This window comes from Aedes aegypti, chromosome 2, assembly GCF_002204515.2.
Source record: "Aedes aegypti strain LVP_AGWG chromosome 2, AaegL5.0 Primary Assembly, whole genome shotgun sequence".
In the NCBI taxonomy this organism is placed as follows: domain Eukaryota; kingdom Metazoa; phylum Arthropoda; class Insecta; order Diptera; family Culicidae; genus Aedes; species Aedes aegypti.
This window is the reverse complement of record NC_035108.1, coordinates 414,679,476-414,693,298: the sequence shown is the minus strand read 5'-3', so window position 1 is coordinate 414,693,298 and position 13,823 is coordinate 414,679,476. Positions and strand designations below refer to the sequence as shown.

Sequence of the window (13,823 nt, the reverse complement as noted above, 5' to 3'; positions counted from 1 at the left end):
TTTGACCCATTCAGTCAAGAAATTTCTTTACTTTTCTTGAGCGAAACAGCATAAACATTGTTCTTGCAAAATTAGATCAGTAATTTTGATTGCATTTGACTAAAATTTGGATAGGTTTTAACATAATTTTTCTCCGTGAGATTGGTGCAGCGAAGTGAATAACGGGCGGCTTTAATTTGTTCGCATTTGGCCGCCGGCTGAGAGCTCTACCCTTGACATTTCTGTCATCATCCAGAGAAAAAAAGCAAAAAATGTGATGTGTCAAATAAAAATATTTACGTGAACCCATTTCTCGCCCTCCAAAAAGAGAAGGGTGTCTTGTGTGGTGAAAATTCGAGTAAAAAAGGGCAAGTTTTAGCTTGTTTTGTAGTGAAAATTCTAGGGTTCAGTGCGGTAATATGTCGTTCTAAACGGTGTACCATTTGGTGGTGTTTGCACGCCAGATAAAGGCTGCCAATCCGCGATCGAAAGAGTTACGTTGACTTGGCATCCTCTCTCCCCTTTGCTTGCTGCTGCTCCTGAATGCTAGTGATTCATTGAAAAAGCAAACAACTTTACATAAACGGAGGTGGCAGACAATAAAGGAATCCTGTAATTTGTGTGGAGGTTGTCACGGTGCTTCCGGAATCAGTTTTGCGGACGAGGGGAACGGTGAATCCGTCTAGGTGCTGTATTTTTGCGGGGCGTCGCCACGAGCAATGACAATGGGGGACGATACTCCAGTGGTCACTTCTTTGGTGCTGCCAATTTTGATACGTCCTATTCTTTCGCAGGTGAGTGATAAGTAATAGTGTACATACATAATATAAAAGTTTCCTAAACTGAAATCTAACCAATGAATTCAACTAACAAGCGGAAGAAAACCAAGTTGTACAAACAGCTTAGTTTTCCGTAAACGCTCAGGAGGATTTTTATCTGCACAATATTGGCAATCTTAGAAAGGGAAAAACGCAAAACAAGACTTTCTTGTTTTGGCCTTCATGAGCACTACCGGAATGGTAATGGGTGACAGAGCGTGGCTAGATGCGATATTACTGCAAGGAACAGTGGGCAAAAAAGTGAAACTATGCCACTTACTTTCGTAAGATTTTAATGTTTCTAAAAATATTTTTGTCATTGTGCTTTTGATGATGCAGGTATCGAATTTTCCTTTCTGGAAGCTGCAGCTTTCACTTATATATATGTAACTCATTGGTACTTTACCAGGGAGGAAGCTTCAGAATCATTTTCAAAATTTTATTTTAGATTCTCTGCAGAGCTTTGTTCCTGGTATTACAATAGCTAGTCCATATTGGTACAGCATGCCACATGGCTGGCCTGAAAATTTGTTTGAATATCAAAAGCTTGTTCTTAAGACCAAGTTTTGATTTTCTATTAATAAGAGGATAGAGACATTTTACATATTGGTGGGGATTGCTCATCAAACCTTCCGGTCCGCCTCATAGTTACGTACTATTTGGTGCTGGGTGTAGTTCTTGTTTTTCCAGCTGTATTGAAAAGCATGAGCCATAGTCTTTGGCATACAATCGGATCTATCTTTAGCAGAAAAGAACCGAAATGTCTATCGACGACCGGTGATTGCTAGCAGATATAGTGGAGAGCTTGTCTTGAAACGTTCATCGCTTCAAGCTAGCTGAAAAACTGAATACACTGATTGCCTGTCGATCAGAGCCGAACTAGGCATAGATCGTATACATACATCTGAATCTACATGTCTCCGATGTATTACATCGTTCCAGGTGGGAGTTATCTGATATGTGAATATGGTACCATAACAGAATTTTCCATCTGAACGAAGTGATAAATCATAATATTCCGCAAACTGTATCACACATCTACAGAATGTATTGCGTGAAGTTAAGACACAGCAGAGTATTGGGTACATAGGACCAAGTCCCTGCCGGGTGGCGCGAAACTGATGAGCGATAGACAATAGAATCAACAACACTGCCATAAGGGATAGTAAGCATGTGACTATTGTCGAAACTATGATTAGGAGGCAAATCAACATCCCAAGATCAAATTTTTGTTACAACCCAATGTAGGTATTATTAAATTAGGCTGTAGAAAATGATAAATATCTGATCACTTAGGAATGTTTTGCAAGGTAATAAATGCTCGTAGTCTGTTTTCTTCGAATACACATGTATAAATTGTTAAAATTGCCGAATCATACGCGGAATTTATTAAACGGATCATGAAATTAGGACTGAAATCATAATGATGATAGATCATCAACTTTCCTTTCGTCTTGCTATTTGTTACCGTTAGAATCACCAAACTGATTGGTTTCCCACTACTTACACCAATACAACAGCACGAAAACTGAAGTATTATAATCGCGCGTTGGAACTTTCAATATCCATATATTACATCAATAGTGAATTCTTGTATGTAGCCAGTATAAATAAAACTTCTTGAACATTCTTTAACTGAAAACAGGATGCTTGTTTTATCAAACATGCTCAATCTGCACCTAAAATCTCGGATCCAAATAGTTTTCTAAATAAAAATTGTGTCTAAATAAAACGTGTAGGCCAACAAAACATAATTGAGTAGGAGTTTACAAGTTACTTAGCACATGAAAAGCAGTTTAAATTAATCTATTACTAGATCAACACTAATGCTCACATTTTTATATTCTCATTTCATCATGGTCCTCATTGTTCGAGCGGAGACGAACACCCTGGAGATGGAAAAAATCGACAGCGCTACGATAAGGAAACGTAACAGATGAGAAACTATCGATACATTTATCAATTATAAAACCCCGTTTTAATGTTAACACTTTGTTTCTGTTTTTTTTCGTTTCAGCAATCAAATAACCGAACCAACTCTACTATCTTTTCATTTCTTCTTCGTTATACTTATAGTCCTTCTGGCACTGAACCGAGTGGTGCGCCTTCCGCTTTCTTACTGGTGCTGTTTTTCCTGTACATTTGGCATAGTGTCGGAGGTGGTGTACTGTATTTGCTATACAACGCGCTACTTTCGATATTGTGCTTGGCGTGTGGGGAAGCAGTACTAGTGGTGAAGCGGAGGGCGCCATTCGGTTTAGTGCCAGAGGGACTATACCTATTTAATGTATCTGAAGCTTGTGGGACCGCTTTAATTCCGGCGCCTGCTTGTGGAAGATCCCGGTGTGCTAAACGGTATAGGACATGTTAACGGGGGAGGCTTGGTAGGTCCTCACCCAGCCCGTGTCTAGATGGGCGGATAATTGTCTGCCAGGGTGTGGATTGAGCAATTACAATTACAATTACAATTACAATAAGAGGATAGAGACATTTTACATATTACATACATATACATTTGGCTTGAATGCCCTCAATGTGATTTTTAAAAGTTAAATTCTTATCTAGCATGAGCCCTAGATACTTAGCTTCATCTGACCAATTTATTGAAATCCCTCTCATCGTGACAACATGTCTACTTGAAGGTTTAAAGGTTTTTGGTTGTGGAGCTGATAGGATTGAGAATCGCTTCATGGGATATTTGAAATGTAACAGAGAATCAAAATCAGCATGAGTAACTAATTGGCTACAAAGATGACTAGAGTCGGTTAAGATCAAGTCAAGATGGATTTCTAGAAGAGGGAAAACATGTAGGGCTATCAGGGTATTGAATTGAGAAATATCCTGAAGAGCACTCATCAAATAAAATTCTGCCGTTGGAATTACTTTGAGAATTATTCCATGACCGATGTTTGGCATTAAAGTCACCAATGACAAAAATTTTTGACTTATTGCGAGTCAATTTACGCAAGTCAGTTTGGAGCAAATTAACTTGCTGTTCAAAGCATTGAAAAAGCAAATAGGCAGCTATGAAAGTATATTTACCAAGCTGTGTTTCAACAGAAACACCTAAAGTTTCAAAAACTTTAGTTTCAAATGACGAAAACAGTTGATGTTTTATACGCCTATGAATGATGATTGCAACTCCCCAAAATGCCCCATCAAGTCGATCATTACGATAAACAAAAAAGTTAGGATCTCTTTTGAAATTAGATCCAGGTTTCAAATACGTCTCAGTAATAACTGTTATATGCACGTTATTAGCTGTAAGAAAATTAAACAGCTCGTCCTCTTTACCATTCAGAGAACGAGCATTTTAATTTAAATATTTAAATTATCATTTGGATCCATTAGAAAAACGTAATCCAATAACAATTTGATTGGTAAATTTTACACCTCTTGGACTTTCTTCAGTCATAGTGGTGGCTTTGAACATTGCATCAATCATTAGATTCAATTGTTCAGTTAGAAAATTAAAATCAGAGGCAGACATATCACTTGAAGCGAGTGCATTTGATGATTTTCCGTTAGAATTTTCGGTAGACGAAGAGGCGGAGTAGATGTTACCTGTGGCGGTAGGGTTTTTTCCATTTGATTTGAAACATGTAGAATGGGTACTTATGGAACGAATAGGGGAGGAGTTCAAATTACCTGCTACGATATCGGCAAAGGATTTTCCGTGGGTAGATACCTTCGAAATTAAAAGATTCGAACGGCTACCCGACGGATTAAACTAAGTTTGTGAATGAGCATGATTATGATCTTCCTGATGGGTATGATTCCTAATCAAGCGATCGTTAACTGAAAAATGAGTATTGTTCGATACTCTACCAGGCAAATTCCGAAAACGACCCTTATCGTAACGGATATTATCTTCCATCTGCCTGGCACGAGCCTCGACGACTCTCTTGCGCGAAGGGCAATCCCAAAAATTGGACTTATAATTGTCCTTTAAATTGGCGCATATGAACTTATCGGTATCTTCCTTCACTGGACATACGTCCTTGGCGTGAGAAGAACCTCCGCAAATCTTGCATTTAGCATCCATGCGACAATTTTTTGTACCATGACCCCACTTTTGGCACCGACGGCACTGAGTGGGGTTCTGGTAATTTCGTCCAGGTTTCTGGAAATGTTCCCATGTCACACGGACATCGAACAAAAGTTTTGCTTTTTCTAAAGCTTTAATATTATTTAGTTCTTTTTTGTTAAAGTGAATTAAATAATATTCTTGAGAAAGCCCTCTCCGAACAATGCCAGATTGGGTTCTCTTTTTCATAATGATTACTTGGACTGGGGAAAATCCAAGTAAATCATTTATTCCATTATAGTCACTTGAGAGACCTTTCAAGACGACTTTGAACAAACGTTCAGTTTTGTCGTCATCTTTTCAAGATGTTTGAGAAGAAGTTCGCGATCTTTAAGAGTTTCCGGCAAAACGCGACAGTCTCCTTTCTTTGCGATTTGGAAGGAAACCTTGATTCTCCTAATGGAGTTCAAGATCTCCTGCCTAAATCCCCCGAATTCGGAACAACTGACCACGATAGGCGGCACTCTTTGCTTCCTTCGGAAAATTTGTCTAGAGCATCGAATTGATTGCTCATTTCGATGCAATTATCAACATTATCCATTTCGCCCTTGGAAGAAAGTTCGCATTTTGGAGAAACGTCTTTTCTTCCATTCTTGCCACGTTTAGTGACAGTTTTAAATCCCACTTTTTTGGTAGGAAGTTGTGAATTCAGAGATTCACCCTTCTTTTTATTTGTAGTTGCAACCATGTTTAGTGAATAAACGAAAGAAGACGTTTTTTCCCAAGACGGTGTCCAAGAAGGATTACCACCGCTAGCTTCCGCCAACGGGTCCAACGAAAAATCCAAGGCACGGGTCCAAATAAGGATAGTAAAGGGATCAATAGTAGAAAAAAGTACTGTTTTAGTAGCACTGAAAAGTACCGTTTTAATTTTAGCACTGAAAAGCACTGTTTTATTGCTTTAGCTAGTTTTTAAGAAAACTGTCTAGCGAGAAATGGTTGGACATAAGTCTTGACATCACGCGAATGAAATCTCCACTCACATCCCAACCTTTCCACCACGCTCGCAAGGAAGCTCTAGGGATTATGGAATGTAACCACCGTCCCAGTTGGTCATTTAGCCAATCGGTTTGCCAACCGTGAGGAGAACTTTGGCATACTAAATGAAACAATTCATCGTGTGAAATTCTTCTATCATATATCTCACCTTCCTCAGCGCCCACCTTTGCGATAGAGTCCGCCTTCTCATTACCGTAAATTGAAGAATGTGAGGGGACCCATACAAAGGTAATCTTATATGATCTTTCGATCAGTGCACACATCTGCTCTCTTATTTTTGTAAGAAAGTAAGATGCATACTTAACAGGTTTCATCGACTGGAATGCCTCAATAGAACTGAGACTATCCGAGAAGATGAAGAAGTGGTCTGCGGGCATGTTTGAAATCATCCCCAAAGCGAAGTTGATTGCTGCCAGCTCAGCAACATAAACCGTGCAAGGTTCCTGAAGTTTTCGGAAGGCGGAAGAGTTTTCATTGAAGACACCGAAGCCAATAGATCCATTAATACGGGACTCGTCAGTGAAATATCTCTTGCAGGAATCGACATTCTGGTACTTTGTGTAGAAAATACGTGGGATAGTTATACATCGAAGATGATCTGGAATACCACGAATAGCTTGTTTCATGAACAGATCGTATTCAACAGAGGAACTGTCATTGGTGAAGCGTACACGTGGAGGTTTAAAACATGGAAGACTTATGTCAGATGACAAGTAGTAGAGATAGACTCTCATAAATTTTGACTGAGTACTGAGACTGAAGAGCATTTCTTAGCTAAACTCTGATACATTTTTCAAGACTAAAAAAAAACATTTCGCCCGAGTTGAGTTGAGAAGCAGATAATAGAGCAACATATTATCATGCAGTTCTTATGTAAAAGACTGCCCGAGAAACTGGGGCTTCCTATTTTAGGACACAAAGTCGCTACCATATTTGGGGAAGAGGATTTAAATTCTTAAAATCCAAAATGTTTTCGTTAATTGTATTTGATAAAAAAGTCTATCTCTTAAACGAATCATTCAATCAATCAACTCAAACCCATGCATGTAAATTTTAAAAATTTCACGATGAAACTTTCATTTATCGTTGACCAAGAATTCAAAAGTTTTTGAAAACGCTTTACAAAAGTACGAATAAAATTAAAATTGTTTTTGTTCATTATTCCATGTATACATTATCTTCCAATGCAGTATGAGTTCATTGTACGTTTAACCCACCTTGGTTACACCACTGTTTAAAACTAAAAGCAGCATCTCTTACCACAAATTAAGTAGCTAATCGTCAGATAAATTGCGTCGCGCGCGCGTCTTAGCTAATGAGCTGTAACGATGAAATTTTCCGGTTTTCTGCTTTTCAGTTGGAGCGGCGCGATGTGGTCGCTTCGCAGACGTTGAGAGCGGCCCTGACCAAGGCTGAACAGACACATCCTGGCATGACATACGATTTGGTCATGGGCATCATCCGGAAGGGCGACATCAACGTGAACATGAACGAGAGCATCCTTCGGCTACAGGGAGCAGCGACTGATACTGATCGTGAGTACTTAGCTTTGACTTTCTTGATTCGTAGGTATTTATTTTTTTTGTTGCAATTCAGAATTAGTTGTTGATATGACCAATCATAATTCCCATACAAAAATTCAATTCCTATTTAAAACTTTGGATCTCAATTTGTCACACATTGACACTAGCCCAAGGCTAACAATCTCGTTAATAAATGATAGAAAAAAAGTTCATATTTGTATGGTAATCTTTGACTTTTAATAAAGTCTTTTGACTACTGCTAAAATGATGAGTTTGTTTGATTCCACTAAACGGAAATTTTTCATCAAAAATTCGGTAAATGAGTTTAAACCAATCTTTTGTAAAATTCTTGCAGAAATATTAGATTTTTTAGGATATATCTAAAGAAATCTTTTAATTAATTCTTAGAATCGTTTGTAGAGTTCTAAAAAAAATACTAGATGTGATCCCTGGCAGATGTTTCAAAAGAATGTCTGAAGGAATTGTTAGAGGAATGTTAATTGAAGATGTATACAAATTTTGGACTTGGTTTCACCTGTAGTTTAAATTTTAGTTTCAACTTTCACAACTTAAATATTAATAATAAATTTTCGAGCGATTTAGTGGAATACCTGTATGTAGATGAAAAACCCGAATTCAGTACTATACCATTTAATTCCACTAGAATTTGTATACTTTGACAGATACGCGTATTTCGACCTCAACTGCAAGGCCGTCATCAGTGTCGTGTTCTGTCTGAAGTCGAGTCTAGTAGGTACACGACAATGAAGGCGGCCTTACAGTTGAGGTCGAAATACGCGTATTTATCAAAAACGATCAAATCAAAAAACGATCAAAATCGAAATACGCGTATTTGTCAAAGGACACAAACTCTAGTGGAAATAAATGGTATAGTACTAAATTCGGTTCTTTCATCTATAGATAATAATAAAATAATCTAAACTCAAAATAATCTAAACGTCATAACTACGTGAAAAATCACGTAGGTTCATGATAATGAACCATCTTCTGACTTTACCTGACTAAGGTAACAGTTACCGTTTCATAAATTAAAGTTATTTGTTGCTTTGATAGTTTTCACTGCATCAACCTATCGACCTTACGTGAAATCTACGTACATGCATTAATTCATTCCGAACGTGTTCATCTTCGATTCATTTTGTGTTGTGATCAAATGTAAAGATGGCGTCAGTGAAAATAAACAGAAAGATTTGATGGACTTCCAATTAATTTAATTAGTTATATTAAAGGTATTATTTTAAATGTTGTAGTTAGGATTCCATCAATTAGAATGTTACTTCTCAATAGACCATCGGGCCATTTTTTCTGAGTCGCATCATTGTTAGCAATGCGGGTCAAATTGGTACGTGGTACTGGAACAGCTCGTGTTGGTCAAAATGGTTTTTCCGTTTTTTGAAATTTAAACGTGAGTAAACTTTTTAATTTAGTAATGAGTTCAAAAATAACTATATTTGTTCCCGATATTCTTTCTCTGAAACAGAAACGTTGCCTTTAACTATGTGCCGAAGGATTTTCGAGAACATTGAGTCGAAGCACACGCCAAAACCAGACTATCTTGTTACCTGATTTTCCGATACTCAGGCATTGTGTGAAATACCTTATTTTGATCAAAACCGATGGTTCAATAAATAAAAGTAAAACTTTATGTATTACACGTTTTATTGAAAAATAATGTTATTTAAAAATAACAATGCGAAAGCAGCATTGCACATATACAGAATTTTAGTACAGTTTACCGGGAACATACCTTAGGTTCTATTCAACTACTTGGTCAAATATACGAAAAAATCACGTAGCTGTTACACATGCCTTTGATGGAATGGTACAAGTTCATTTGTTCATTGGTTCATTCTTCATCACCTACGTTCCCCGTAAGAGCTACGTGAAAAGTGCGATGGAAAAAAACCACGTATGTTTCCACGTAACAATGACGTTTGTATTATTTTGAGTGTACTTAACTCAGATCACAAAACAAAAGTTGGGCAGGCCTGTTCTAATAGTAATTCTAGGAAAAAAGTGAATGTTTTTCAATTCAATATTATATGACTAAGATAGTTATTCAGTTTTAAACTTATTCCTAATATGTTACGTAATCAATAAATGTTCTTCACACAGTTATCGAATACCGACTGAACCGCACTGAGGACGCCTTCCAAGAGCTTAACAAAAAGTCTGCCGCCCTAAAGCGCATCCTTAGCCGAATTCCCGATGAAATTACCGACCGGAAAACGTTCTTGGAAACCATCAAGTAAGTCACGCGCGACTCCGCCCATTACCCGGCAGTTAATTATCGCTTCATTTTCTGTACTATTGTGCATGTGTGTACCAGGGAAATCGCCAGTGCCATCAAAAAGTTACTGGACGCAGTGAACGAGGTGGTTGGTTTCATTCCTGGCCCATCCGGCAAACAGGCGGTGGAGCAGCGCAAGAAGGAGTTCGTCAAGTATTCGAAAAAGTTCAGCACCACTCTGAAGGAATACTTCAAGGAGGGAGAGTACGTTAGAGCATAAGGCAATTTCTGTAGCTAACATTCCTGACGTTGTTTCCTCTTTCATTCTAGAGCCAACGCCGTTTTCGTGAGTGCTTTGTACCTGATACATCAGACGAATCAAATTATGATCACAGTGAAGAACAAGTGCGAATAGACGAGCGTTGGTCCAGCCGTTGCACGTCTTCGCCGATATCTCCGCCTCTGAGGATTGATAGGAATCCATTCTAAATAAGACATAAAAAAGATACTAAACTAATTGTTTTACATTCACATTTCCTTGGGGCTGGCCTTCGGGTGATGTTTCCGCAATGAGCGGGAACGGCCAGAGATAGACTATGCAGATGAGTTCTTTATTTAGTGAAACAAAAAAAAAACATACAAGGGAGAAGGAAGGACTACATATTTCAAAGTGAAGAAGAACAATAGACATTCTGTTAAGGAACACGAGAGGAACGTAATTGATGTCGTATTATATATTAAACATATTATTACTTTATTATTATTATAATTATTGAGATAGAAAGGAATAAAATTGATTTTTAAAACCCGATCAATGATAAGCGCTGATTTTTTTTATCATGTCCATAATAAATATTTGCTCAGGACTCATGCATGAACAATGTAGACGATTGAAAGCTCTTGAAAACAACTATTAATAACAAAGTACCATCAGTGCACCAGTATCCGCTCATGCCCCTATTTCCGCTCACTAGTGTAAACATTGATTTTTCGTGTCAAAAACTAACATTTTTCGCACGGATATATTCTAGCAATATTAAGAACTTTCAAATGAAGTCGTGTGCCATTATTTTCATTTGTTAATATAATTCTTTATATTGAAAACACAAAACCTCGTAAGCGGTTATACAGCGTAACAAAAATGTCATTTTTGAGTGTCTCAACGATCAAATTATGTGTCTCTAGTGAATTTTGGGTCGCTGAATTTGATGCCGTTCTCAGAAATGTTCCAGCACGTCACAATGTTTAGCTATAGGTCGCCAAAGTTGAATAAAACACAGGTTTTATTGATGTTTACAAGATATGTAAAGTATAATTTATCAAACTTTTTTGTGATTTAATCCACCAATCATGCAAAATAGGACTTGAACTTTCAATTTCGATATGATTTGATTGAAAATTTTTCCATTAAATTCAGTTTAAATCGATTTAATCAACATGCTTACAGTCTTCATATAAAATTCTTCGTTTCTCCTATATGGCATAAGACAATACTTTTCAAAACCACCAAAAAATAACATTTTTCCAGCGGAAGAATTATGAACATTGTTGAAAAGTATTGTTTAACACATGAAGTTTGAATTTTGTGACAAATTAAGCAAATAAATTGCCACACAAGTTGGAAAACTTGTATGCAAGTTGGCTGAAATTAGAGGGTCTTGTCCCGGGAATCCCGGGACAAAAATCCCGGGAAATCCCGGGATCTAAAAAATCCCGAATCCCGGGATATTTTTGAAAATCCCGGGATTTCCCGAAACTGCATGTTGACCTAGAAAATATTGTTGAATTATTTTCAAAAAAATAAACAAGCGGATTGGTTTTTGGTGACTGTTGAAGCAAGAATGTATTTAAGTAACTGCATTTAGCTTACTCTATAAGCTATTTTGTTGAGGTTTAAGGCCACTTATGCTTGAAATCGTTTTTTTTTTCTGGTGTGTTAGTAACGTAATTTTCAATGAACTATAGCAGATTTCTCTGCGACATTTTTTCCGTTCGTCAACAAATGCATTGGTGGTTGAATTTTTCATCTTATTTAAATTTTATCGATGCCATATTATTTTCCCGTAATCGTTCAAGGTTGCCCGATGTACCTTACACTTTTCCAGGTCTAACATGCCTGCAGATGTCATGCCAATAACTTAAAAGCATGAGGATTCCACAGCAATGCTTAATCATGAGAGAAGATTTTGAAAGACTTCTTGGTAAAATTTGAGAGTGATTGGTATTACCTATACCTATACCTTATACATCACGATTGATTTTTGTTTTAAATTAGCTGTAATAAATGCCCATTGACTTCGATTGCACATAGGTGAAATATTGATGAGAAGGTGAAGATGCAGCCAAGCCTAATCACGAATTTTCAAGTGCACAAACCTAGAGAACCTGACATCCGTCCGCACTAAAAATTGATCGATTAGTCACCACTAGCGAGTTATTAGTGAGTTAAATTATCTGCACAAATGGTTGTTTGGTACTCTGGATTTGTGCTCTTGAAAAATCGAGGTTTCGCTTTGATGCATCTTCATTAGAAATTTAACATATCATTGTTTTTGTCTATTATAATTCTAATTAACCTTCAAATACAGGTTCGGTTATTATGAAACGACTCTAAAAATATAAAAAGCGCTTCAAAACCCGAGCAGAAGAAAATAACTACTGAATACCAAATTGAGGTATTCCATACCAGATAATTTCCAATACCTACAACCTGAATGAGGTTCGAATGAGCCCTGCATAAGAGGTAAAATACCTCAAATAATACCTTCTGCATATTCTACAAATACCAAGCTGATAACTAGATCAGGTATTGTAATACCTAAATAATACGTGATGGATTTTCATATAAAAATGATTTTTGTCAATAATAGTTCAATACCTCCAGCAGTCCTAAATACCTCTCGAATACCAAAATGAAGTATTTTAAATTGTTTTAAACATTTTTTTCAAACACCATTATAATACCAAAATGAGGTATTGACTACTGGACAATACCTAATTATGGTATGATACCAAAATATGGTATGCATAAGTTATTGCGAGTTATTCTTTCCTTCTCGGGAACCCGCTCCGACCATTCTATAGTCGTTTTGGAAGCATTGGATTTTTGTCCCGGGATCCCGGGAAATCCCGGGATTTTTTAAAATAAAATCCCGAATCCCGGGATTTTTTTTAGTCCGGGAAACAAGACTCTCTAGCTGAAATCGTCAAATTTAGCATTTTCAACAGTTAATATCTCAAAAACTAGACGTGCTAGGATATTTTTGAAAACGGCAATGGAATCAGCAACCCATAATTGAGTAAATAGTGGTATTTTGGTGTTTGAGACAAAAACGTGTTCCGCAGTGTTATTGGATCACTTGGTATTTATGTGTGTTCCAATAACCGCTCACGCAAAAAAATAAGCAAAATTTTAAAGAAATGTCGATATTAGTATGCAGCATTTTTTATTGAAGTAGTAGCTATGGTTTGACCATAAATAATGTCAGTATAAATAACGAAATTCGAAATAATGCATTTTTTAGTAAGTTCGTCACGAAATGTGTTTATTGTGAGCGGAAACAGGAAACTTAGGGTTTTGTTCTACTTCGTCGTAAGCGCTATATTCGTCGTATCAAACTTCAAATGTTCCACTACGGCGGATATTTAAACTTACCTGCAACATAGATTCATTATCCAAGTGTAATTTTGTGAAAGCTGTCTTGGTTCGTACAATTGTACACCAAAAATGTAATAAAACTACTGTATTTCGGTAAATAACTTCAGTTCAATTAGCACTTTTTCACCGAAATCGCATGGACGAACAAGATTTGAGAGGAATGCTTAGCGATCGACTGAGCCACACCACTTTCCAACACAAGTTTTTTCCCGCCCCCGTGGGTGTCTTACTGCGCCGGGCACTAATTTTCACTATGGAAAGCCTTCATACTTCTTCACTGAAGGAATTCATTCCAATCACACGCAGTAAAACTTCAATAAATCACCAACCCAGTGAACACAAACTCGTACATGATAGTGCATAAGAGTACAAAAGTGGAGGCGATATACGTACATGCGCCATAAGGCTGCATGCAAGTTGTACGTATATCGCCTCCACCGTTGTACTCTTATATACAGTCATATACGATGGTGTGTTTACTGGGAAATGTTACGAAATTTCCTCAACC

At 37.2% G+C, this 13,823-nt stretch overlaps 1 protein-coding gene across 1 annotated transcript; it reads left to right on the top strand.

The window, feature by feature from the left end:
• Nucleotides 1–258: 258 nt before the first annotated feature.
• On the top strand, nucleotides 259–10,406 carry LOC5567961 (programmed cell death protein 10). Its single transcript, XM_001657732.2, has 5 exons — nucleotides 259–773; nucleotides 7,241–7,418; nucleotides 9,543–9,675; nucleotides 9,757–9,921; nucleotides 9,988–10,406. Exons 1-5 carry the CDS (start codon nucleotides 699–701, stop codon nucleotides 10,070–10,072), a joined length of 636 nt encoding a protein of 211 aa, XP_001657782.1. The 5' UTR covers nucleotides 259–698; the 3' UTR covers nucleotides 10,073–10,406.
• Nucleotides 10,407–13,823: the final 3,417 nt, after the last annotated feature.

Excerpts from the sequence above, each read along its gene's own strand:
- LOC5567961 (XM_001657732.2), top strand. The coding sequence starts at position 699 with ATGACAATGGGGGACGATACTCCAGTGGTCACTTCTTTGGTGCTGCCA. Across the intron at positions 9,676-9,756 it reads ACGTTCTTGGAAACCATCAA|GGAAATCGCCAGTGCCATCA; the intron begins GTAAGTCACGCG and ends TGTGTGTACCAG. Across the intron at positions 9,922-9,987 it reads GAATACTTCAAGGAGGGAGA|AGCCAACGCCGTTTTCGTGA; the intron begins GTACGTTAGAGC and ends CTTTCATTCTAG.